The sequence below is a fragment of the Chiroxiphia lanceolata genome, chromosome 1 (genome assembly GCF_009829145.1).
Source record: "Chiroxiphia lanceolata isolate bChiLan1 chromosome 1, bChiLan1.pri, whole genome shotgun sequence".
Classification (NCBI taxonomy): Eukaryota; Metazoa; Chordata; class Aves; order Passeriformes; family Pipridae; genus Chiroxiphia; species Chiroxiphia lanceolata.
The window spans coordinates 93943373-93971128 of NC_045637.1; the positions used below are offsets into that span (position 1 = coordinate 93943373).

The 27756-nt window shown below is 37.6% G+C and overlaps 1 protein-coding gene and 1 long non-coding RNA gene across 2 annotated transcripts in view; one reads left to right on the top strand and one right to left on the bottom strand.

Annotated features, from left to right (window-relative positions):
• CDKAL1 (CDK5 regulatory subunit associated protein 1 like 1) overlaps nucleotides 1-27756 on the top strand; it is a 409356-nt gene that overhangs the window by 111661 nt on the left and 269939 nt on the right. Inside the window, 1 exon segment of the mRNA XM_032688042.1 lies at nucleotides 15826-15922. Coding sequence (XP_032543933.1) covers nucleotides 15826-15922 — 97 coding nt within the window.
• LOC116786906 lies at nucleotides 7422-10677 on the bottom strand. The gene is made up of 3 exons (XR_004357114.1): nucleotides 10588-10677; nucleotides 7649-7708; nucleotides 7422-7580 (listed from the first exon to the last, which is right to left on the bottom strand). It is a non-coding gene; the product is annotated as an uncharacterized LOC116786906 (long non-coding RNA).

Sequence of the window (27756 nt, forward strand, 5' to 3'; positions counted from 1 at the left end):
GATCTTTGTGAAAGTAGTGGTGTCTGAGACCATGCATCAATAACCCCAGACTTCTGAGAGTATAGCACGAAGTTATGATGTTCAGACAGTTGATGGTTGGTAATTGCCCTCCTCTAGGAGAGGTTGTTGATTCTTTAGAATACAGAGTCATAAGTGTTGTGTTAGCCATTTGAGTATGTTAAATCATTATTGGAAACTCTGGTTTGGGATAACAGAAGTAACAAAAAGATGAACTTTTTCTGTTGGGGCTTACTTACCTGTGATAATTTCAAGTTTTGTGTGTTTTTTGTTACAGCAGGTAATTAGAAACTTTGCTGCTCTGCTGCTTCTTGTTGCTGCAGGTGCTAGTTAAAATACTTGATATCACACAGTGGTGTTTGTGTTTCTTGTGAAATGGTTTAGTGTCTCTGGATTATTTTTTAAACAACACTTGATAGATGTGCATTGGAAATAGTTGGGAAGATTCAGCGGCTTAAGTTCTCGGGCACATAATTTTTAAGGCAAAAATCAGATTTTTCTTGAAAGCAAGTGATTTGTTAAATAGCTGGAAAACAACTACTGAACTGTCAGTCTTTAATATCATTAGTTTTGTTCTTTACCAAGAGCAGTCCTGTTTTTTAAGCTTGGAGAAAGAGTAATTTCCTCAGCTTCCTAAAGACAGAGGTTTTCTTCTGTCCCCGAGTAAAACCATGATCTGTGATGTTTCAAGGATTTCTTGAAATTCGTACCGTATGACCATATGATTTTACTTTGAGATAGTTCTTTTACTGAATTTCCTAAGACCTTCACTGTTTTCATGCCGTTATCATAGTTGACAGTGGTGATTTTCAGTAAAACTGGGAAGCTCTCCTTCCCTGCCCTGCTACCCTCTCACTATCAGTGGCGGGAGTCCCCGTCAGTAGTAACTTCTACTTGGCTCTTCCAGGAAGCCTGTTGGTAAGCAAAGATGTATCTTGTTCCCACACGTCATAGCTCATCCACCCCCTCATTGATTAGCTTTTACTGGGAATGCAAACAAACTGGTTTTGCTATTTTTATATGCAACAGATGGGGAACTTCTGCTGGAGTGAGATTTACTTGACAAATACAAGTTCAGTGTAACAAGGTGCCTTCCTACACAACTATTTGTCTCTCTGACCTGTTGGACTGTTCATCTGTTTTCCAAACTGAACAGTGTTTTTCAGAAAACTTAAAACATCACATTTAAGTATGTCTGTATTTTTGCCGTAGAAATTTTTCTACCTGAAAGGAGTTGATAGTTATTTTTGAACTGGCTGTGTCAGGGAAAGATGAAATCATAAATGGTTTTCAAACTTATAGTTTGATAAGGATTAGGGACTGTATGAAGCTGATTATCTTCATGGGAATTATCTCAGTGAAAAATGTGTTTAAACATTTGGAAAGAACTAAAGAAACCAGTAAAATTGCCTGAGAAGAAAAATTTAGACTACATTGAGATTTATGTGGGAATAGTTCCTTAGCTAGTCCACAATTCCGTAATCAAGAAGGGTGGGAAATGTGGAATAAAGGTCTAATCAGGTGATGTTAAGGCAGTGTTTTTAGATATCCATAGGAAAGTGGAAAATGTTACAATAAGGTTACATAACCTAGAATTTTGGCAAAGAGACACTAATGTTATTAAGGAAATATATATGGTGGGGAACTCTAAGAATAAGGGGAAGGCTGTGCACACTAGAACTAAAAGGAAACATTCTACCAATTTTGAAGTGGTACTAAGAACGTATATCTATTCTATATCTTTAGTGTATCCTATACAAATTTATACAAAGCATATAAATCTGCTAGCTTTTTAAAATGCCATAGCTGTGGTAGTAATTCACGGGTGTTAAATCTAACAAATCTGCAATGCTGAGAAAGTTCCATTAGACATTTCTGGAATATTGGCTGGTGGTCATGTGGCAGGTGGAGTTCTGCATTAATAGAAGAAAGGGTATGTGTAGCTGGGGAGTCTCGAGAGCAACAAGAGAGGGAGAATGTAGGCTTTCAGACAGCTCCCATGCACTTTCTGTGGTACAAATAGGAATTGAAGTGCATGATTGGATAAATTCTGGAAGATGATGCCTGGATAGATACCAACTGGAGACCATGGCCTCAGCAATGGTTTCTCTAATTTAGCACTGAGTGACTTCCTCTTCTAGTAACAGTCAGCAAAATCTGTTTTGGAGAAAACATTGCTATCTTGAACAGTTTCAACTCATACATCCCTTTTATTATGTCCAGTTTGGCAGAAAGAAAAATTGTAGTAAAAATTAAAACATTTTTTGCTGTATTGATCAATAGTAAATCCAATACATGTGTTGCAAATTCTCTAATATCAGGATATGGAATACCAATAAAGCAGGAATGTAACATATAATTAAACTGTGTAGTAAGTTGAAAATGTTGCCCATTTTGATGTCAAGGTGAAGTGCACATAGTTTAGAGTACAGAACATGAAATTAAGGAGTTGGCTTTTTAAAATTTATAACTTTTGAGAGTTATGTGCAAGCTCTCAAATTATTCATGTACTTTCAGAGCTTGAACAGTCCTACTGAACATTATAACTCATTGTCAACACCACACATGCTCTGGTTTTGTGTTTTAAAATTGATAAAGCCAATGTATGAATAGTAAAATATTTATCTGCTTTTTCTCCTGGGTTACTTTTTAAAGCCAAGGTTGTTAGCGGCACAGTTTGAGAGAAGTTTCCTGCAGCAAATAATTCTTTTCTAGTTTTGTGTTTTCTAATTTGGTGTCTCTATTACTGGCATAGTGATTCTGTGGTATTGATGACATTTCAAACTCGAGGGAAACACATTTTATCCATCTCAGTGTTATTTTAGCTACAACTATTTCCATGGAGAGGAATGAGTATGGTAGTGCAGTATCTCTTTAAACTAACCTTGCTTTACACATAGGGCGTTGTCTGGGCCTGCCTAATTCCTGTCAGAGGGAAGACATTCTTACAATATAACATCTGATAGCTTTTTCAGAAAGTGGCAAATACTGGCAGAAATAAATTGATATATATTGTGAATGGAGGCGGAAAGTAAGAGCAATTTTTGGTACACTCTTGGGAGTAGTGAGGGAGAATGTAGCTATAACAACATTTTAAGGAGAGTGCATGGGGAATGAGGGCTCTCAGGTCTTCTGAAGGTCATCAGAGTAGATCTGGCCTTCACTTGACCCATGATCAGGGCACACAACAGGGTAAGAGCTTTAATTTGAGGAGAAAAAAAAAAAAAGAAAAAAAAAGACAAGTGTGCAGTGCAGCACTGTCTAGCTGTATGTAAAGGGGATTATTAAAACCAGGTCAGGAACCTAAGATGTTTGCTCCTTCCTGTTTTATACTTTTAAATCTAAGATGTTCTAAAAAAAGAAATCATGTTGAACTACTGGTTAAAAAAATCATGTTGAACTGCTGGTTATAGCAATGCAGAACTTACTTTTTTACTTCTGTAATTCTGTAGTGTATTTTGAAGTATGCATGTAATGTATTTAAATCCATGCATACTGTCCCTTACTGAAGAATTAACCTGCTTTCTGCTGATATAGGTAGGCCTATTTCATACAGATACGGAGTTTTGTATCATCTTAAATAAGATTAACACAGACTTTTCTCTCCTGAATGCTAGGGAAACCTGGAGTGTGTTGTCTGCTAGCAAGAAATGTGAAAAGGTGATGAATGGGGCACAGATTTTGAAGGGCTCTTCAGGGAGCTCAGTGCTCAGTTTCCCAATTTAAGCTTTATTCAAAAGAAAAGTTCTGGCTTCCTCTGGCACCTGTTTAAAGACAAACTTCTGCTTGATGACAGGCGAATATCTTCCTGTGTGTGTATACTGTTCAGAGAAAAAGGCTCAATTGCCTATTTAATACTTTGAATCTTTGTATGTAGGCAATGGTAGGAAAAAATCATGATGTTTATTAATGAAGTAGTATTTCAAAGAAAACATATTGTACACTTAGTGCAATCAGAATCTGAAACCTGTACTTGAGTTTCTATGAAAATTTAGAAGAAAGACACGTGAAATCTTTTAGAGCAAATTTCAAAGGCATAAGTTGTACAGTTAGCACTTCTCCCATCCTCTCAAATTCTGCAGTGTTTGAGAACTTTAGAACAGAATTTCTTTGAAACTGCTGGTAGGAGCAGAGGGTTTTCTTTTCCAAAGTTGCATAACAGGATGACAATTTACAGTGAGATTCAGTTGAATTCTGAGCTAAGTGAGCTTAATGCAGAGCACTGCATTATTTAGTATAGTTTCCTGGTGTGAGGTGTCTTGAAGTCTGCAGAGATGTATGTTGTATTAAAAATGGAAATTAATTAAAAATATGCACTGGTTGCATAGGAAATGCTGTTTGAGCAATTTATATTTCTTAAAGTTGTTTAAAGGTTGATATCATCATTGTTATGAACTGTTTGCACGTTACAGAAGAACTTGAATGCTACAACTTTGGTATGAATTTACTATGTGTCTGAAGTTCAGGGAGGGAGCTTTGACATGGAGGGCCTTTTTCATCAGAGCCCTAATAAGAGCATGAATCCATTGCACAAGGGAAGTTTGCAAGCTCCATGTTTAGGTGGAGTCTGCCTCCATTTCCTGTCCTGACCTGTGGGTGATCGCTCATTTGAAATGGGACTGAGGAAAAGGTTAAAGATGATTACAGAAACTTTATCTGTAAAACACCTAGCTCATTTTGCATAGGACTTGTGAAATAACCTTTAAAAATGATTCATTGCTCTCATGATAGATTATTATCTCTAAAAAGCCACTGATCAATAGCCCACTGCAATGAGGCCTTTCTCCTGACCTTCCTGATCACTGGAATGGGTGATAAAACTGTGAAATCCTGGTGAGGTGTTATATGTGATTTACTATGCTCAAATACTTACTACTGCTGGTTATGTGCTGCATACTTAGTGCTGTGCAGTGTTAGAGCCTGCCTATTCTTCAAAAATAGAATATTTCATCTATGTCTATGTACAGGTAAAGGGATGCTATAAAAATGGTGGTATGAATCTGTTAGAATTAAAGTTTATGGGAAATTTGAAAGAAAAAAAAAGAAAATAGAGCCTTGGGAGTAAAGTAGTTGTTGTCGTGTGCCTATGTTTATATTCAATCCACACTGGATTGCTGTTTGTTAGAAATTAAGACAGAAACTAACTTTTTTTCTTAGAATCCTTTAAATTATTCTGTCCTTTCAGATATGCACGTGACCTAAAACTTTCATGAACCCATGCATTTATTATTATCCTTATGAAATGCCTGGCAGTGTATTAAACTTGTACAATATCATCTATTGTGAAAAGTACTAGAATAATATCTTGGTTATTTTAGGAAACATTCTTAGGCAAGCTAATATGCTTAGAGAAATTACCCCTTCAGCTCTGATAGAAGTTACAATTTTTAGCTCTTTAAATAATATATTTTGAACTAGATTTAGATGTCTAAACTGGTAATTTCTCTGAGCTACTTCTAGGACTCGTCTCTTTCTCTTCCTTCTCTCAGCAACCCCCCTGCAAATGGTCTCCCAACCATACACATCAAAAAGCCTAAGCCAGGATGGAAGGAAGCGTGCTGCATAAATTGTTAGCAATGAGCAGATGTAGGTACTCTGATCAGTCCCACCTCACAGTGGGAGTGCACTAAAGCCATCTTACACTGCTTGATGTGCTTTTGAGCTTCCTACTTTCTAATAGCATCTTTTCTCTTCCCCTGCTTAAGCATCAGTGACAACAACTGAGTGGAGAATTTTTCCAGCCATGTACAGGCAAAAGCATAGTGCAGTCATCGTTCAAGTCACCCAGGAATTCTTGTTTTGTTTTTGATAATGTGATTAAAAATGCCTGAATAGGAAAAGAAAAAAAATAATTTTTCTTCAGAAGCACACTCTTGAATCTATGCATGTAACCACAGACTCAGCTTCAGTCTAAGGAAATAGAGTAGTAATATCTGTTCAGTTTGTATTGTATTGTGTAGTGCAACGCTCTTCTAAAGCATCAAGTTAAAGCAGTGTAGGAGTTTGTTGCTTTCAGGAACTGTGGTGAATTTGTGTGAGTTTAGAAAGCACTAAGATGTTTTACCAACACAGAAACCATTTTTTTTTTTTTTAAAGAAACCATACAAGCAAATGCATATGCCAAAATGTAGTCCATGGAGAATTGTTTAGACCTTTACCATTCTTTTAGATGTGGTATGAAACAATGAGAAATTAAAGATATCAATGAAGAGTTAGTTGTCGTAGCTTCATGATCTCCTGAGATAAGGCTGATGGCTAAAGTAGCCTGTTTCAAAGATTTGAGATGTATGGTGAAGACCAAGAAACGTGAACCAACTCTCATGAATTGGTCTCAATTGTGAAAAAGTAATACATGAGCAGGAGATAGAGGGGAGGCATTTATTACTCTTCACTTGGCGGGGCTTCACCTGGATTACTGTGTTTTTAGTGTAGCAGAGGCAGTTGAGGGGTGCAGGGAGACTGGAGCAGGTCCATTGGAGAACTGCTGAAACGGACAGGCTGTCATGAGTTTGGCACGTAGGAATCTAGTGAATAATCTAATAGTATTCTGTAATTGCTTGAAAGACAATTGCAAAGATTATGGAACCAAGTTCTTCTTGATTTGACCGGGAAGACATAACTGACAGCAAGTTTCCCAGCCTTGACTGGGTAATGGTGTTACCAGGAGTCCACTTGTGAGTGGGAGGTTAGGCCAGGTGGCCTCTAGAAGTCTTTTCCAATCTACCTTTCCTTGATTTTATAAAAATGAGGTTGAACAGAGAGGATAAGAGGCAGAATACTATATAGTTTGTTACTTCTATTGCTATTCAGATATTATGATCGGTTCTCATATCTTTAGATTAGGAAGAGCTTACTGGTCTTTATTGGAAGAATTTAATTAAAACAAGCAAACAGAGGTTAATAAAAATGTAATACAGTGCAATTTGGACAGAATAAAGGTTCCAGTATTTAGGACCTAAACCTCTTTTTTTTTTTTTTGTTTCTGCTCTGTTCTTTGTCACTTCTTTCTTTTTCATCACACTGTGCTATACACCTTATCTGTTTCATATTTCCTGACAAAAACTAGGCACAGTGTGGCTGCTCACAAAGTATTTCCATAAGGGAAAAAGTGTATGCGGCTTACTGTTTTGAAAAATTATTTTGTTGAGTTTTGTTTCCTCTTTTTTGTTGGATAACTTCTGACAGTCTTCTGTGCACATAAGACGAAAACTACATTTAGTGGCTCTTAAGAAGTTATTTTTCCTTTTTTCGTGTAGTAGTTGTAACCACCTATTTCTGAGTAACAAAAAGCCTTGATGGTCAGAATTTTGGCTGCCTCTAAAATCTGTGGTTTTCTTTCTCAGCTGCCCTGGAGGAGTCCAAGAGAAAATGAGTTGGCTGTTAGCTCCTTTGTTATCCTCGACTTTTTATCACAATGTTCCATGTCAGACACACCATAGAATCCTGCAGGGGTTTCTATTCTGATGACTCAATAAAACAATACTGTCAGTGTCATGTACTGTTCTGTGTGTTTAATCCATGTAAATTCTACTTCCATTTTCTGGATTTTCACTGTCCTCACCCTATGGAAAAAAAAATCCTGGTGTATTATACTTACCAAAAATGTTAGAAAAGTACTTATAATAGCAACTTCTTTTGATGATCCTTTTTAAATTTTGTAGGTAGTCTGTTACTGAGAGTCATCCTACACCTTTGGGGGGAAAAAAATGGATTATTTAATTTTCATTCAAAACTAATTTCGTTTTTTAGCCATTGTATCAACAAGGTTTTGTATTACAACAATTGGCCATGCATACATGTAACTTGAAGCCTACCTTGACTTTGAACCTGAGAAGCAGTGTAGTATTTCACAAATTAATTAGAATCATTATTTTATGCCCTAAACTGCACTTCTTTTATTTTTAAAGGGATGAATAGAATTAAGAGGGGGAAGATTGGGAAGGTAAAGTAGAATAAATGGTCAGTTAACTAAACATAAAGGCAACATATGACACAAATACTACAATAGAATATTGTTGTTCCTACAGGAATGTGTGTAGAAAGAACAGAGGTATAGTTGAGTGGGCTATATAAAAGTTCATTGTAATGATTTTGACTTCCATTTCTTTAATCTGTCAGAAGTTTAATGTCCCTTTCCAAGTGAATTTATGTGAGATTTTCTTTCTCTGGTTTTGAGACAAGTATATCTTTAAACAGTTCATCTATATATGCAAAAATAAATTCAGAATAGGATTAAATTTTCACATTTAAAGGGGGAGAATGAAGTGTTGTTTTTTTGAAGTAGTAGAAAGAATGTGAAAATGCTTGCACTTGGAGGAAGGTAATGGAAGAAGGCAAAGAGAAAAGGACAAAATTACTGCTATAGCTTTGGAGCTATTTTTACTTCTTCTGAAAAATCTCTTGCCATTGTTATTTCTTAGATCCTTGCTGAAGAAAGACTAACATGAAACTGGAGATGTAGAAAGAAAGTGAAATATTTTTAGAACCTTACTACAACTTGTCATCTATGTGATAAAGGACATAAGGCTTCAAGGATATGCAAAAACTGGTAAATTTTTTTTTAAAGGCAATTCCAGTTTTTGCCACCTGCAGCACTTCCCTGGCGTGTGGCTGCCAACAGCCTCTGTGTTTGCAAGACCAAGTAAGCATAACTTCAGTGTATGTGTTACTCTGTGCCTCAAAGAAGTTCAGGATACCCATACTGGCAGCAGAGAGCTGAAGATCAGAACTCAAAGGAGGGAGGAAGAAAACATAGTAGTGTTCCTACCAATAATGTACTTAAAAAGAAAAGTCATAAACCACCAAATTTGTAGAAGAATGGTAGGAGCCTAAACAGTTGCAAAATATTGCAGAAAGAAATTGCTTTTCAGTGTTTTAGCAAATAGCTTCTATAAAGCATGAATGTCACCTGTGTTAGCCAGTGAAGGTTTGTCAGTGTCTAACAAGTCCTGGCAGACTGTTCACTTGACTAGAGCTGGGGGAGGTTTGAACCGGTGAGTGGGTGTATTGGCACCTGGTCTGACACCTCCCTTAACAGAGCCTGTTTAACAGTCTTGAGAGGACAAATGCTGTTTCTAGTATTTTCTGTTGTATGACAAGGTCCCTCAATCTTTTAAATAAACAGAAAAAGAAAAAGCCCCACTTTCCAATAATAAGGAAAAAAAATAATTTAAAACATATATGGTTTTTAACCAACAAGTAAAAATCTGTTCGCCACCAGCCAAGACAAAATTTTTTAAGGAGCAGGTTGTGATTAAGTACACTTTGCCTTTAAAACCTTTTTTTTTGTTGTTGTAAGGCTGATAATTTCTAATTATGAGGTTTGCAGATTTGCTTTCAAATGATGGTCTATTGATTTTTTTAAATCTGCTTTTTTCAGTCATCTGGAGGGACAGGAACTGGCCTGTAACCATGTTTGCCTAGCCTGACCAAAGACCATCCTGGAATTTTCTGTCATGTTGGCCAATTCAGCCTTGCTTGTGGCTAAAAAAATTACCAGCCTGGGCGAAGGTGAGATTTGTGATAAATTCCTTCATCTCATCTTCTTCCTTAGTATATTCTGGTCTGCTTTTTCAATTTCAGAAAATCTTTATACTATTAATTTGGAAGCCTTTGCAGGAAAAAAAGACCATTATTACCACTAATATATTATATTTGTTTGAGTAATGACTGCCCAGGAATAGCTCTTGCATCTTTAATTGCTGCCTATAAAGTTACATTTACAGAAACTTCTGACAGATTTGACTGGGTCTAGAATTTCAAATCAGATTGCCTTTTGCAGACAAAGCTGCGGTCACTTCACTTGCATGCCAGGTAGCTGGATGAAAACAAGTTTCCATTCCTCTCAGAAACTTGGGGAATAATTTGGTATGTAGCATGAGAGTGTTGAAGTTATTCTCAGTGCTGACATTTCACCTTCTATGAAAAGCTCTACTAGGGGAGGATATTTTTGTACTTTTATTTATTTATTGTTACTTGTAGCTCATCTTTACAACCTCAGGTTGGAGTTTGATGGGGCAAGCATTTCTTTCTTTTTGAAGTATTTTCAAGTATTTGAAGTATTCTTTTTTGAAGTATTTTCAGAGAAGACATGCTTGCTTTTGTCAGGGGGAGGATTTGCAACTTATTTTTCCCCCAGAGTATTTGCATGTTACTCAATGGTTTTTGCCAAAGGAGACAAGTTCAGTGAGTGCAGCATGGTAACTAAGATGGTTGCTTTGGTGCAACCTGGTCCTCTGAGAGCAATTCAGTAAACTCCAATAATCAACATAAGCATCCTCAAATGAACTTTGCATTTTCATGTGCCTTGCAGACAAATTACAGTAATTCTTTGGGGCTGTGGAAGTGTACAAGGGAACTGACAGGCCTAAGTAGACTCGAGTGGTTCTGCTCTGATTAGTAATGTTGATGAGCTTCCCTCAGGTTTCCCACAGGCCTTTGTCTGTGGGCCTGTCCCTAAGCTTGAAAGCAGAACATGTATAAGTTTCCTACCTCCTTTTTGCTTTCTGTTCACCCACACTGCTCAGTGTATTGTGAGCTCAAAGGTTTCACAAGACTTGTCAAACTCACCATAGATGAAACGAGGAGTTCCCACATCCTTCTCTTTTTCTGTTTCCTTCCTAACAGCTTTCCCTTGACCTCCATTTTGGCCCTGCTGCACCCCTTCTCCCATGAGCTAACTTAATGGAATAAAATGGTTAAACCCCCCCAAAATTGGCTCAATAGGTTTCTTCTATATCGGTGAGTTAAACAGGGCCCTGGAAGGCCCAGTGAGCTGTAGAGCTCAGAACAGAGATACCAGATGGCCAGAACTGAAAAAGAGGAGAGGTTGAAGTTGGAGAAAGGTAGGAGCAGCAGCAGCAGACAGAGAGGATGGGATGCAAGCCTTTGGATAATAATGAGACATTAGATTGGCTCAAAGCCTGTAAAGCTACGATTTAAGTTGTGATTTGTAATTTTTCAAACAGAAAATAACTGCGTGATTTTATGGACTTTCAGCAATGTATTCCAAATTCTATACAGGCACCATCTTTTCATTCCAGGGGTGTTGTGCTCTCTTTAAAACCTGTGGCTTTCTGCTGATTAATTCAGTAGATGTGATGGTTGGAAGGTCTTTCACATATTTGCATCTTTAGCAAAATAGCATTTTGTTTTCCCCAGAGACATCACAACACCATTTCTGGAGGGAAGTAGTATCTCCTCAGTTTTACTTTTTATAATGTTTGGCAGCCTGATCTCATACCCAGCTAATACTGCATTCAGCTAGAGCTGCTGTAGCAGAACTTTTTCATGTATACTAATATTTCTTTGGGCATTTCTAGACACACATGTCCTGTTGATTTATGGCTTCACACCTTTCTAAACTACCTGATAAGGAGTGTTGTATATTTTGTGTAATAGGAGGCCCTGACAATGGTATGAATAGACTACTCTGATGCATTCATTGCACAGTTCAGTTTAACTGTTCACGTTAAGTGAAAGTTACCAGGTTTGTGCAGGTACAACAGTGAGGAGATGAGTACTGTGTTTGGTAGGGATAGTTCATTGGTGTAAAAACTTACTTGAGAGTATGGTCAGTTGTCATCTCCTGGATTCAGGTTGAAATAATTCCTTTTTCATTTCAGATAACAAAATTACTTCTTGCTGTACTTTAGCATTAGAAATAGTTCCTCTTGTTATTTTTAAACATTTCCCAACTACTACAAATGCAAAGCTTAACAAGCTCACTGTAAAGGACATTCCCCCTTATTTTATTGCTTTTGCTGAAAATTCCACTCTTATTTGTATTTGACTGTTACCTGTCTTGCTGCCAGCAGCCTTCTGCTATTGTTTATACACTTTTTCAAATTATTTAATTCCACCAACAATGGGTTTTGGAGGAAAAAAACTGGGGATTGTAGGCATAATATTTGGTTTCACATATCTGATACTAGAGCAGCATTTTACAAATTGCCTGTTTCATGCTGACCAGTCTGTAGTTTGTCAGCTTGCCTCAACTGCAGACCAGACCGCTTTTGATTTCAGAGGCCTGCTAAGCCTTCCTGTGCAGCTGGAATACTTTGGTGGGTGGTAGTGATGGCTCTCTGAAAGCTATGAGTTACTCACTTAATAGTTCACAGCTTATGAGTGTCCAGTGGGCAGCTCTGTGCATGGAAAGGGAAGTGAGCAGGTGAGTGGTGGTGATCTGGCTTCTCTTGTCTCTCTCCAGCAAAGAGCAAGTTATCAATTACTTTCAGTGTCACAGATTGTCTTCTGTTGAACTTGGCCCATCTTCTCTGCTTCCACTTTCTTATTGGCTTCCTCAGATTTGAACCTCAGGGAAAGGTCCCTAACTTTTTATTGTGGTGGTTCAACCTGAGTAGCTGTATGAGTCATGAAAATGTGGAACAGCTTCTTACACTGGCTGCCATGGTATCCAGTGCTGTTGCTGTACACGCGGTGCGGATGTAGCAAACACTTAGGGGGTGCTTTTTTTGAGGATGACAGGTGTTTCTTTATCTTTGTCATATTACTGGCCAAATTTTCTTGGAGCTTGAAAACTAAAAAAATAGAGGATCAATGCAACAACATGTTATGTAAAATTTTGAGCAGAATGTTCCAGTTTGAGCAGGTTCCTAACAGCATAAATGAAAGTGCACATAAGCAAGGCAGGAATTCTCTAGTTACATTTTTAAGTTTGCTTTGTAACAGGCAGAATAAATTGAACATATTTCATTAAGTCTGATAGTACAATTATAGTTGCAGTGGCTGTTTCTATGCAATGGAGTATAATCTGTGATTTTATATGAGTCCTCTGCTGTATGCAGTACTTCATGCCCCTGTTGTTTCTCACTTGTTTTTTGTTCCCCACCCATTACTTAGGAAGTAGCTTGAATAATTCCTTTCTTAAAAAAATAATTGCTCTAATTAAATTTCTATTCAGATGTATATCTTGCAAGTAGTTTTTTAGAGAAGAGTGTATTTCTAAAAGATGTTTCCTGAATCAATTAAATTGAAAGTTCAAGGTAAGGTTCATGTAACTGAAAGATATAAAGGGTTCTAAAAGAGAAAATGTTTTTATTCATACCACCTACCAGATTCCATGAGGTATTATTCTCATTACTATTCATGTTCTGGAGGGATAAAGGCTCTTCTAATACAGTTCTTGTGCTAACTAGATTTCTGAAGAATAATTTTTGTAGACTTTTGTTAATATGAACAGGGCTTATTAAACAATATTAAAAGGAAGTGACAATATAGTAGTGGAATGCATATTTTGAGAAGTGGTTTCTTGAAAATGAGGCAAAAAAATTCATAATTTCCTTACAAGGGTTTTTCATTTATGATGGTTTTCATGGACTGTATGGTGTATTATAGATGTAATGAAAATTGGCTATGATTGAAAATTTAGTTCTGGCTCGTCCACTTAATTGCATTTTAAAGGAAAAAATCTCAATGTACAAAATTCTTTATTCTGTAGAGACCTGTACAACTTTAAAAAAGTTAAATGCAGGCAATGCTTATTATGAAGAATATTCATTTTAACTTTTCCCCCCTAGCTCTAGTTATAGTCCCAGAAGATATGGCAAAATGTTAAAGCTGTGAAATAACATTAAAATGCCATTTAATGTGTCAGGGGAAACTTTGTTTATTTTTTTTTTCTCCGATAAAAAGACTTGAATGAAAGCTTTTTCTTCCGTAGTGCTCACAGGTTTTCAAGTAGATGGAGACGACTGTTGCTAGCAGCAGATTATACCAGATGCTGAGTTGCCTAGGGACATGTGCTTTGTTTGCTGGAGACAGGGCTTATTGTCTTGCCTCCAGGCACTAGGCTGAGTCTGTAAAACTATATAAGTAGTGATTTTTATCCTTTGAGTTAGTGGAGTGTCACATGGTACTATGTGACATTTTTAGGTAATACATGAAGTACAATTTTTGTTTTGTTTTGTTTTTATTTTTTCATGGGTATGTAGTAGGTAACCTCCACTGAAGTATTGCAAAACCCTTAAATATATACCACTGAAAGAAAAGAGGGATTGCAGACTTTGGAGACATGTTACTACCTAAGAAATGTTCCATGCCTAAGAAGAATACTAAATTAGTGTTTCATCAGAGTTGTTTATCCACAGAAATATGAGTAAGAAAGAGGTGAAATAAAATTTGCAGTTATATTATACACCTTAGCATGCAAGTAGAGGACCAGTGAGGTTCTGTATGATGGATGTTTGAAGATTTCCTGAAAGTCCACTAAAACAGAATCGGATGCTTTATAGAGATTTGCTGCATTTATATTGGATATGAGGTAATAGCCATAATCCATTTTCTTGTTATTTTACACTTGTGTTTGTGTAGGATAATTATTTTTTCCTTTAAAATACTTCATTTTAGTGCAGCAGCCACCACGAGGTATTTGGCAAAATGACCTGTGATCTCCTTTATTATTACAATTTGTGTAATATTGTGAGATTTCATTTTGAGCTATAATTTGTAAATAGATTTGTTCGTAAGTGTGAAGTGAAAACTGTGAGTAACGTAACTCTGTGTGGTACTAGTCTGTTTTGAGCTTGGGCTTTTTTGTGGTTGGGGTTTTTTTGTTTGTTTTGTTTTGGTGTTTGTTTTTCTTTGGTTGAACTTGCCTTTGCTGAGGACCTACAGATACTCATGTAGCATCCATGTGCTTGTTGAACATCACTTTCTCTAGTGCATTCAGCTTGGAGGCAGCTCAACCAAGCTGAAGAGTATAAAATTGTCTAAGTCATTGTGTCTTTTGGATAATTTTTCTAAAAAGTGTTATGACGTGTCGTAGCCTATTCCAGCATAACAGTAAACACTCCATGAATTCATACATTGCTGGAGAAAATATGGATTTACAAGGTTCCAGTTTGACAGAAGTCTGTCGGGAGATTGTGATACAACATGCAACTGTGAAAGATGGTTCTTGGAGCAACCCTGTAATATGTTAGACCTAGCAAGTCTGGTAAAATTATTCAGTGCTTCTCTTCTTTAATGTTTTGCACATTATAATGCAGTAGTCACGTTGGGTTAATGTGCTAATGGATGATCTTCAAAGTTAACAAACATAAGCAGGTTCTGCATCTCAGTGTTTCGTATACAGCCACTAGTTCTGTTCAGGGCTTCCATTACTTCCAAGGCTTGATATTCAGTGTTGAATTCAAAATGAGTCAAAATGTTACTAATGAAATTAACACTGTTAACCATGTAATCGTAGAGTCTTGGTTTCTTACTTGATGCTAAGGTAGCATCAAAGCTAAGGAATTATGTAAGTTAATATCCAGTCAAATGCTTCTCTGCCAGAGGTAAACACTTAAGGTTTGAAAGTGCTCAATATGCTTAAATATTTCTAAGTAACCGCGTATTTTAAAGTAAATAAACATTTTAAGTGAACATCAGAAGACTGATGTAACTGGTAAGTTTTGACTGGTACTACATAAATGGGTCTGTTCTGAGTTAGAGCTTCCTGTCTGCGTAGGCCCATATTTCTTGACCAGTTTCTCTGCTGTCATTGTGGCCAATAAAGGTTAACTGAACTTTCAAGATTGTGTTTTTGTCCAAGATATGCAGTGGTTATGTAGTCTGTAGATACTCCCCAAATTGAACCGTGAGTGCTGTAGCCTGAGAACTTCATATAGAGTTTTTTTCATGTGACGATCTGTTTGGTTTCTGAGGTTCAAACACATACAAGTTGCTTGTGATTTTGAAATGTTTTCACCGCAGTTGCTTTCCTGTGTCACATGCATCATATGACTACTTTGAAGTTGAAAATGATAATTTTCAGAAACTATTAACACACTGTTTATCCTTCTTTAGGAAAGCCCAAGAAGGGAAGAAGAAAGTCGTTGTAGCAGGCTGTGTGCCACAAGCCCAACCACGTCAGGACTACCTGAAAGGCTTGAGTATTATAGGGGTAGGTATCTTTGTAAATTAAGAACCAAAATTTTTCATAAATGGTTTCAATTGGTCAGTGTCATTATATAGACTTCGTTGCCTTTCTCTTGGAAAAAACAGCAGGGAAGCTTTCTGCCATCCCCACCCCCAGTAGTCTTCTTGCATTATAGAACACTTAAACCTTCCTTCATCTGGGGTGATTTACTTTGTTTGTGGCATGAGAAAGAAATGGATGCTGTTATTGGCACTGAGTTCCAGTGCCCTTTGTAGCCTGAAAATTTCGAGGCTTCATCCAGGATAAGATATCAATTACTGTGTTCTTAAAAATATCACAGTTTAAGACAAGCCTTAAGACCTTCATTAAAATCAGTGGATGAAGTGTGGGAGACAAGAGCATATAAATTACATGGACACAGCTGAGAGTTTGGTGGTTGTTTTTTTACTTCACACTATTAAGAAGAACAGCAAGTAGCAATGATTATTTTGTTTAAATTTGAGGCAGTCTGAAGAGTTAAATCCACTGATAACTGGGTTGTTAAACAGTTACCAAACGTTACCTTGAAAAGGTAAGCAGAGAGCTTTGACTTCATTCAATTAGTCAAGAGAACCCTGCCTTCAGGGTTTTTATGCAGTACTACTGTATTTTGAATCACCTTTGTAAAATAGTAATGAAAATAGTAATGAAAATCTGGGAGTCAAAGCATAAATTCACAAAGATTCTTCATTGTTCAAGCCTTTAATTGTTAATTGTTTAAGCCTTTTAGTTTTAAAAGGCATGTTTGAGTTGAAGCAGTGGAGTCAGTGTGTGAGCATTACAGTGAAGCTGTCCTGTGTTGCAGATGATTGTGCAGCCTTGTCTCTATGTTAAAAGTGTAAACAGATCAGTGTGTTTCCATATCAATGTAATGAATTTCACTTGAAACTAGGATTTTATAGGAGCAACAACAAAAATCTTCCGAAGCAGTGGGTGAGCAGTTGGCTCACAGGTAGAACACAGAGGGTAATAGTGAATGGGGTAACCTCTCACTAGTGGGGTTCCACAGGGCCTCCATCTCAGGCCCTGTGCTCTTCAACATCTTCACAAATGACTTGGATGCAGGACTGGAAGGGACACTAAGCAAGTTTGAAGATGACACAAAACTGGGAGCAGCTGTTGACTCCCTCAAAGGCAGGGAGGCCCTGCAGAGTGACCTCGACAAATGAGAGGACTGGGCAATCACCAACCATAGGAAGTTCAACAAGGGAAAGTGCCGGATTCTGCACCTGAGATGGGGCAACCCTGGATGTCTGTACAGATAGAGGAATGAGATGCTGGAAAGCAGTGCCATGGAAAGGGACCTGGGGGTCCTGAATATGAGTCAGCAGTGCCCTGGCAGCCAGGAGGGCCAACCACGTGCCGGGTGGCATCAGGCAAAGCATCGCCAACCATAACTGCTGTGCACTGTTATGGCCTCACCTTGAATATTGTGTGCAGTTTTGGTCACAGCAATATGAGAAAGACATGAAGCTCTTAGAGAGCATCCGAAGGAGGGCACGAAGATGGCAAAGGGCCTTGAGGGGAAGCCGTATGAGGAATGGCTGAGGTCACTTGGTGTGTTCAGCCTGGAGGAGAAGAGACTGAGGGGAGACCTCACTGCAGTCTACAACTTCCACATGAGAGGAAGAGGAGGAGCAGGCACTGATCTCTTCTCTGTGGTGACCAGTGACAGAACCTAAGGAATGGTCTGAAGTGGTGTCAGGGGAAGTTTAGGTTGGATATTAGAAAGAGATTCTTCACCCAGAGCGTGGTTGGGTACTAGATAAGGCTTCCTGAGGAAGTAGTCACAGCCCCAAGCCTGACAGAGTTCAAGAAGCATTTGGATGATACTCTCAGGCACATGGTGTGACTTTTGGCGATGGTTCTGTGCAAGGCCAGGAGTTGGACTCAATCCTTGTGGATCCCTTCCAACTCAGCATATTCTGTGATTCTGTGAAGCTTTCTCTTTCATTAGAAGATCATACAAGATGTAGTTGTTCAAAGTAATTTAGAAGTAAAATAAGTTAGTTTGTAATTAGGAAAAAGATAACTCCATTAACTGATTTATTCCAATGCTTTATAAAGATGGACTTCGTGCTATTCCAATTTTTAATTACTGCTGTCACTCAAAATATTGTATCTCTCATTTTTTACCCAGCTGCCACTTTTAGCTATGTTTATTTCTACAAATTAACTCAGGGCTCAGAAATTAGATTCAGGGGCTGCTGCTATTTGGTATAGAGTAAATTACATTAATGGTTACAGTTTAAGGAAGAAGCAAGCTTTCCATTTGACTCTGAAGTCTTACTTTATACAAATATGTGCAAGAGAACTGGGTGCTCTGTCATCTCCAAGACTGACTAATTAAGTGTAACTTACTCTGTGCTGAAGGACAGGAAAAACAAAAATTGGTGAATGAATTTCCTTTTGGCTCAGAGGCGACATAGTTATGTGATCTATAATTGGTTGTTTTAGTGAATATAGTGATATCTACACATATGAAGACAGGGAAAAAAAAGAATGAGTCATTATCCTTTGACCAAGACTGTAATTTGATATTTCAGTTTTGATGAATTTAACTTAGAAAAAATTGGAGGACCTGAAGCTTGAGGGGTTTTTTTTAACAATTTTTTTTTATTTCCTTTTTTTTTTAAGTTTCCTGTTAGGTAACATGCAATTTCTGAAAATTAACCTGTTTATCTTCATTTTGGTGCCTAGAACCAGTGTTTAGTGAAAAATAGTTGTAATTTTGTATTTATTACAGGAAGATTTTTGTTAGGAATTTAAGTTGTTAATGTGGTGTTTCTAAGTACTTTGTAACTAGACCTGAAAATGATGAAATGTCGTCTTCACAATAAGGACACTGTTTTCTCACTGTCATTGCTGTGGTAAAACTTACTGTACTTTAAGTAAAAGATCTTTCAGCTCAGAAAGGTTTTAAACTTGAGGCATAACTATTAACAGAAGCAAAGCTAAGAGCAGCTATTATCAACATTTTCGGTTTGTATATTTAATAATTTCTTCTGATTTTGCAAAGAGTGTGTGTGAGGGGGTGACTGTATTTAAAGGATAAGAGTTATTTTACTGCTTCAAAATATTTTTGAAAGGCAGTTTTGACAGAATAAAGAAATAGAAAATGTTCTGTTGGTGGTAGGATATTGATTCTACTTTAAAATTTTAAACATTAAGAGTACAGTTTTGGAAGTCTTGCTTTAATACCAGGTTGGTCTCATCTTCAACTTGGCTGAGAGACATAGATGATTTATTGTTGCTTATGTAAATTCTGCTATTTTTTTGTGGTTTTTCCTGTTCTTTTTAATATAATTTATTTTAAAAAACAGTGTTGTCTGAGAATGTGGTTATTTACCAGCAAATATAACTCCCCCGGGTGGCTTTCTGAAGGCAGAGTGTGTCAGAGGGCTCTTCTCTTTCTCTTGTTATAATGGAGAAGGAAGTTGCAATGTAACTACCAGAGAAATTATAGTAAGTCAGGGTTTGTTTTGATCTGCATTTGAGAATTACAGGACTTAGTTTCCACTGTTCCTATTACTTGATTTGAACAGAAATAAAGGAAGGGCAAGTTCGTGTCCTTGTTATCATTTGTGATGTTACTGTGCTTTTGTGGGGTTTTTTGTTGGTTTTTTTTTTTTGGGGGTTTGGTTTTTTGTTTGTTTGTGTTGGTTTTTTTGGGTTTTGTTTGTTTGGTTTGGTTTGTTTTTTAAGTATTGCTGCTTTTTAAAAATAATGTGGGTTGGGGCAAACCATAAGATGACACAAAACTGGGAGCAGCAAGGTGAAGGAGCTGTTAACATGGCAAGGTGAAGGAGCTGTTTTCTGAAATGGGAAAACTCTTGGGGGTAATAAACCTGCCAAGGGTGAGGTCAAAAGTACATGAAACATGTAATGATGCATTACAGAGGTTCACAGCCATTTACCCTCAGGTGGTTTCCAAACCTCACTCCTTTGTGTTTGCAAGTGTACCCACTTCAAACTTAAGCTCACATATGGCAAAGAGAAATCTCATAGTTAGAGTTGTCCCTCACTTTTCATTTTAAGTTGCCAAAAAGAAGGCTATGTCACTTTGTATTGAATGTTTTGAGGGGATTATTGGGAAAGGGAAAGGAGGGACAAGGGGAAATGAAAGATGTAGCTGACGGTCTATGTTTTAGGACTCGTGAATGGATGTAGGTAGTCGTAGTGTTTCCTTGCTTCCCGAGTTGCATGCAAGGACATGCAAAACCCTTGTTCCCAGTCATAAGTTGAGCCATTGGAATGGGATGAGATATTTTATTTCATTGACATTTGTCTGGAGTTTTAAGGTATTCAATGTCCAAACGATGCTGTGTTGGAAACTCTGACCAGTTTACTGGTCTTAATGTACTTCATAAGCCCCATGTATCTGTACTTTGAAATCATCGAACTTGCAGTACATACTGAAAGCATGGGACCTAATGCACATGTGTATTCCATTAAAGGCATACAACAGCTCTGCAGATGGGTGAATCCTGAATGAGAACATCAACTCCAATTCTTCTTCCTTCCTCATCTTTCCCAATGTCACATGTAGCATCAAAGACCTGTCATCTTCTGCCATACACCCATCACCCAAGGGAAGAATTTCAGTCCGTTCTTTCATCTGCATAAAATCACAAAAACAATCCAGTGTTTCCAAGGCTGTAACCCCCTCTTTGCTGCTACTCTCCAAGTCAGAAGGTGCAGGTCCTGTGCATGGTAGAGTTACTCTAGGCTCTTTGGCCAAGTTGAGCTTGAAGCCACTGCTTCCAGGTGAAATATATAACCATGAAAACCTCTCTGTCAAGGCTCCTTGCATCCCCCTGACCACCAAATAACCCTTTTCCCTGGTAATTGTACTCTGTAAGGCAAGCTTTAGGTAATTTATTTTTCATATCCAGTTTGAAACTCAGGAGTCTGAGTAGTGGAAGTGCTGAACACTCCCAGTAGCATTGCCTAACACTAGGGGCCCTGCTGTAAAATAGATGGTTCAGTATAAGAAATGCTAAGTGCATGACAAAAAACAGGCACTTTATTTCTCAAGCTTTACATCTGTAATTGGTGTACACTTTTAAATCTAATGTACCTTAGTTCTCCATTTGTAAAACCCTCCAGTGAGCAGAGCTTTAACAGTGCCATTGTGAAAGAAAATCAAAGTAACCTTACCAAGAAGCTAAATATTTGGACATCTCTGCTGCTTTGGTCTCATAAATGAGGAAGATACCTTGTATGGTATTTCTGTGGTTCAGTTCATACAAGTTTCAGTGATGTTTGCAAAACAGAGATAGTGATACTTGCCTACCTTGCAGTGTTTGTAAAGTCAAACTGCATTCAAGATTGCAAGCCTGTCTGCTGCCCTTAAACCGGAGCCTTGCATAAATGCAAATATCCAATGTGTACTTCATGAAAGACAAATTTGATGGAATTTTATTTTCAATGATTTGAATTGGCAGAACTTCTTGGAAGGCATGCTGAAAGCCTGGTGACAGGTGCACACTGTTCTTCTGTAACTTATAGCCAAGAATGATTTCATACAAATTTCTAGCTCCATCAGTACCTCTCAGCTGGTCAGCTTTGGCTTTTGAATTCCCATGTTGATATTCAGATAGGACGACACTCGAACCTGGAAAGTCAGAAAAGAATGTCAGCAAAGCACCTGCTTTTAAACTGAAAAGTGGACATGCAAATACAAACTATTCATTTCTACAGCAGTTACACACTATCCCATGAATCAAAAGGTGTAGGAATTAATTTAGATAAGCATTATCCTTCAACTGTGTCAGTTTTTAGCAATGAAAATGAGTTATGTGCTTCTCTGGGCTAGTCTACTTCCCTTTAAGGTTTGTGTAGATTCTGCTCTCAAAATACCTTCGTAAACCAAAGTATTACCCATTACTATGGTCACTATTGTCAGCAAGGTTTTAAACACAGATGTTATGCCTCTGAAGTCAGCACGGCTAGTCACATGCCTTTTGAAGTTATGTATTAAGGCCTGGATTTATGCTGCCTAAGTGCTGTAATTTGAGAGTCTGTTTTGCTCAACTGTCTTTATGGTCAATGAAGATAATTATCTCTAAAATAATTTAGATTTTTAGAAGATCTGAAGTGCCTTTTGAAGCCGTGTATTTCCCTTTTACTGACTTTAGAGAGGGGATAGGCTGAGTTGTTTTTTATCATTTGACATTTGACAGAGCTGCCTAAACAAGGTGAGATGAAGCTGAGAGTTGGTGAACTGGAGTTAAAATCTTTATGATAACGAATAGCGGGTTTTGGTTACCTAAGACTGATTATTTTATCTATGTAGGAACCATTTTGTTTCTTATCTATCTCAGTGAGAATCGAAGATGTGCAGGGTTTTTCCTAGAGAAGAAAAAAAGATTGTTTTACTTCAAGTAGTTATGTATAGATATGTATGCTTATTCCTAGGGTGTTCATACTGGATCTTAGGAAAAATTTCTTCACTGCCATGGTGGTGGGCTTTGCAGTGCTGGATTAATGGTTGGACTTGATGATTGGAAAGGTCTCTGCCAACCTAAAATATTCTATGATTCTTAAGCACCTGGGTGCTGGTGATGTTTTCTTCAGCAGTAGCCTCATGCTGTGCAAACAAGCTGCTGCTCCCTCCTTATTGTGGGCACCTTGTCCTCAGTTTCTCTCAACTATTGCCTAAGGATTCTTTGTTTTGCAGTGTTTTTTCAATAAACATTTCTACCTTAATAAATATTTCTGGTCTTTGTGCCTTCTTCACTCTCTTCAAGATCTTTCTGATACTTGATGTGCTTAGACATTGCTTGTGTTACCCCTGAGAAATTTCCCTCTTTGGGAAACTCAGTCACTATACCAAGGGAAGGGCAGTTGAAGGAGGCTCTAGGAGTAATTTCTTGTTGTCACTGTCCTGTCAATGTCAGAGAAGCTTTAACCTTCACAACTTCTGGTGAAAGATATTCTCTTTCATGCTGAAAGGAAGCAGGCCTAGGGAGCATTGTATTCGCTCTGAGGGAGGGTCATGGAGCAGGCTGGTTGTGATGAAGACCCAGCTGCCACTTTTAACAAGTGATGGTAACTCTTCCAGCAGCCTTGAGAGCTGAGACTCATCAGAGGGTGAAACCACAGACTTTTTGGCCAAAACAGACAGTCACTGGTGGCAAGTGGCAAGGCCTCTGGTTTGTTTTTATTTGCTTTTGATTCTACCAGGTTAATCCCAGTCCCCCAGCAGAAAAACCAGAATCATCCAGATGATGTGGATCTCTTGTGACCACTTACAAGAAATGACATGTCATTTCCAGGAATTATTCTGTGATCTTCTGATTTGGGTACAGCAAAGAGTATAGTATATTCTACAATAATTCTGCACTAAGAATCAAAAGATAATTTGAATAAAAGTACTGATTTGAATGTCAGGATGCTTCCCAATTCCTACAGTGACTTTTCATCACCTGGTAGGCACTCTTGGCTGAGGTAAAGTCCAATCACAATATGAGAAGATGCTTTCTGAAGGAATTAAAATGCTCACTTTGCAGGATTTAATCCTCTTCAGAGGAGACCAGGATAGCCATTATCTAACAGGCAGTGGCATAACTCAGAATGCACAAGCACTACTGTAGTTGGCAAAGGACAGTGTGTCTTTGGTGTAAGTATGCTTCCTGCAGTTGATTCCATCTGAAATTATGTCTAGGCTATATTAAGTGGAGTGAAAATGGATATCTTTTCTTTCATCATATAGACTTCTAGGAAGCCCTACACATTACTACCTTTTCTGCAATACTTGGACCAGATCATTCCTCAACTTCTTTGGTGGTGCATCTTGAACAAAACAGCTTTACTGAGGTACATTAGATGCCTACATAGTGGATTCTATTAAAAGGCAGCCTGTCTCCTCCAGAAAACATTGAATGTTCATGAATTGCTTATTTTTGTGACCACCCTCTATTTTCTTATAGCTACAGCCACTGAGGGAAGCATGAAGAGACTTCTCTCTCAGAAAAGACCATTAAGACACTGAATATTTTTACTGAAAAGAGCTGTTTGTTTTTATAAGGTTTAGCACTTTTTACTCAGCTTTGCTTGTAAGGGACATCTGAAGACCATCTCTCCTGTTTTGTGTTGTTCCTGTTGCTTCAGAGAGAGATTGGTCCAAATATCTTTACCCAAAAAATGCTTCTGTCTGTATTTCAGCGGACACATTAAACTGAACATGTATTTATTTCGCCGTAAGCCTTGTATGAGGTTTTGTCTTTCCAAATTGTAATGAAGGGTCTTTTGTAATGAGGGTCTTGATACCTCCCTGAAGAGAATGTCAGAAAGTTTCTCTTACTTTCATAATAGATTCATAGATGCACTTTTCCAAATAACTTTGTTTGATCTGAGGCTCACTGATTATACAGAGTGTAGAATCTCAGGGTAGATGTGCAACTTCACTCTTAATTGCCCATTAAGGGTATTCTGAGTTTGTAGGAACTCTCTTAGAGATTATGTTTTTTCCCAGACTCCATGTTCTGCAAAACAGTTCCAGGATATTAATATTGGTTCTGAGGCAACTTGGATCCTTTCTGAGAGCTTGGAAGAATTTGCACCACCATCCTCAACCTTCATGTCTGTCAGCACTCACAGATCACGTAGTGTGAGACTGCAGACATGGCACATTGCAGGCATGTCTTTGGGTCTCTTCCACCTAACAGTCATCTGCTGAATGTGATTGTGACAGTACAAGGGAACTGGGGGACTTCCTTTGGTGACAAATGAACCATGTGTGCATTTCTACACTCCTTTTGCTAATTATGGGTGCTTAGCTTGGAGAGCTCAAGACTGCTGTCTCCCAGAGGAGTGCTGGGGTGTTCTGGGGGGTGTATGGTTTGCAATTGTGTGTTCAGTGGCAACCTGCGCCTTCAGCCCCAGCATGGATTGCCTCATGTCTTCCTTGTGTGTATAAGGGCTGGATACATATGATTGCTGATCTGTACTTAGACGCAGCTCTGATCCCACCAGGAAGGGTCAAGGATTTTTCCTGGTTTTTGTTTCAACTTGGGCTTCATGCTTTGATACAACTCTCTTTTTCCCTGCTTTCTGACCAGTCAGTTTCCTGCTTTGGCAACTCATTCATCCCATTGACCTTGCCTGTCCCCTTGGCCTATATCAATCTCAGCCCAGATTTCTGCATCAGGCCTGAGTTGTGGTGGTTGAGTGGGGTTTTTTTTGTGTAGTTCTACTTAGCTGCCTGCTCCAGTTGGCCAGTAGCTTTTGTTGTATTCAAGTCCTAATGGAGACCCATTTGTAATGGACATTAGGTCCACCGTGTACCTGCCTATGCAACAAACAGGATCTCAAAAGTTCTGTGGAACCAGATGTGGTGCACTGACTACATCCAGCAGTCCTGGGGGTTTGGTTTATTGAGATGGGCTGCAAAGAAACGTTGAGGAATGGTGTCTTTTCCCTTTATACACCATTAAGAACCTTAAAGTTTGTTAAGAACCTTAAAGTTTGTGAACTTCATGGGCTTCCTGATGCCGACATTATTGGGTCTCGCTTGAGTTTACAGATGCCTTTGACACCACTCCAGAATTTTCCATAAGGTTAGCAAGATGTGAGGAAAAGAATCCTGCAGAGCTTTGTATACCCCAGAAAACTTAATTACCATGACTTTGATTTTTTTTCTTTTTCTTTTTTCCCCTCTTTTTTTTCAAATAAGAATCCATTAAACCCTTCCCTCTTTCCACACCAGATTCACCTCAGATCTACTTAAATACTTTTATCTTCATCAATACAGACTGGAAGCATTCCACATATTATTCTTGACCACTTGGGACTTTAGGCAAACAATTTCCAGTCATTTGAGATGAAAAATACTTAATGTGGGAAATAACAAATAAGGCAGAACAAACATCCATTTCTAGGTGCAGATCTCATTATCTCTTAGACCTGTAATTTTAATTACTTACATGAGCCATCTTCTTGACAGGCATATTGAGAATAATTTAATTTATCCAATAAAATGAAAATGCAATATAGTGGTTAGGGACTTCTTTTTTTTATCTTTATTTAACAGGGGGTTTAGAGCAATGCAAAAATTCCCCAGATGTGCAACATAGAAAGTAATCATAGGTGGCTGAGGTTATAAACTTGGTTATAAACCAGGTTTCTCATATTTTAAAGGATTAAAATTATTATGAACTTAAACAGTCTAGTATTGAGATATGTAGCAGTAATATTTTAGGCAGTGTATTTGGCACAAACTTTGTTCTCTGTCTATATTTACAGTTGTAAGTGTGTGCACTTTTGTTTTCAAGTGGCATTTTTTAATTTATTTTTAAAACATTAAGTAGAAAGTCTATATTTTAAGTTTCTTGAGTCATAAATTTTAAAACTATATCTGAAAGGGGTATGTACACAAGTATGTAAATATGCATATGTATGTCTATAATATGAATGCTTGTGTTTCAGAAAATTGTTTAAATATATTTATCTTTTAAAAAGATTATTAAAATGCAAATATTAGCAATAATTTAATTTCTGGAATTCATAAGTAATATACTGTATTCAGAAATCTGAAGTGGCAGACATTTGTGTTTTAAAAAGGCTTTATTTCAAAAAGTTGAAAAAAAAAAAAAGTACTTTTACATGGACTTGATCCAACACCCAAACAAGGAAAGGAACTGACTCCTACTGACTTGAGTTGGGAACCCCAGATCAGACTCCAGCTATAGATGAGATTTTTTTTTTCCTTTCTGTTAGACTGATTGTAAAATAAATGTGAAACAGAGAAGATTGAGCAGACATGTTTACAGAAAATGACAAACTCAGTGGTTTAGGGCACAGAGACTTAATGGCTTTGATACTAGAGATCCAAGTTCCAGGCTTCTTGTTGCAGGCCAGGTTCTGCTCTTGAAGCCTCTACAGTTGTGCTTTTCTGCTTGTTTTGGAAACAAACCAGTAAAAAACTCCAAGGAAAAGGCTGCAAAAATCATGGTAAATCTAGTTCATATAATGTACAGCTTAGAGAAACAGTGTTTAAAAAGGATTATTGTGGGAAAATTATAAACTAATTTAAATGTGACAAGTAAGCTTTCCTTCACTGTATGTAAACATCTATACACATTTATAGTAGATATTACATAGAATAAGTGGTTTGGATGAAAGCTGTAGGAAGAATCTCAACTTCAAGAAATTCTGAGTGTTTAATTTTGCAGTGTTAATGCTGATTCCTTTTACTCTATATACCAAAACCTCTACAGTATATTGGCCATTGACTTTAAATAAAGACTAATGTATCTAATAAGAAATAATTTAATTATTTATCTCATTATGGATGAATATTGACAAGTGTAACACTAAAACCTAAATTTGTTGTCTTTGCTGCAGATGCTATGTCATGGTCATTAAGTACTTTTCTGTCTTATTAAAAGCATGAGGGCGTTTCCTTCCATTTCCAAACAGTGCCTGCATTAGGTTCAGGAGAATATCTTGTTCCCTTAAACTTCACCACAGTACTTTTAAATTTCTTCCCATGTGCCAATGTCTTTCCCCTGCAGTACTTCCTTGATTTTCTCCCCTGTAGTCTGCCCTGACAATATGCTTAGCTTCTTGTTATATTCTCTACCATCTCCTATTTTGCTGTGGAGGGTGGGGTGAGGGAGCACTTAGGGTCTCTTTGAGGGTGACCACTGCCTTTCACAGACCATGAACAGCAGTTAAGGCCTGAACTCTTTTCTTAGGTCACTCTTGTCTAATGATTTGATGATTTTTGCCAGAATTATAAGACCTTGTTATTTTTGAGGAAAAAAATTGGTTTAAATTAGATGGTGAGTTTTAAAGTTATTTTTGGCAGATGG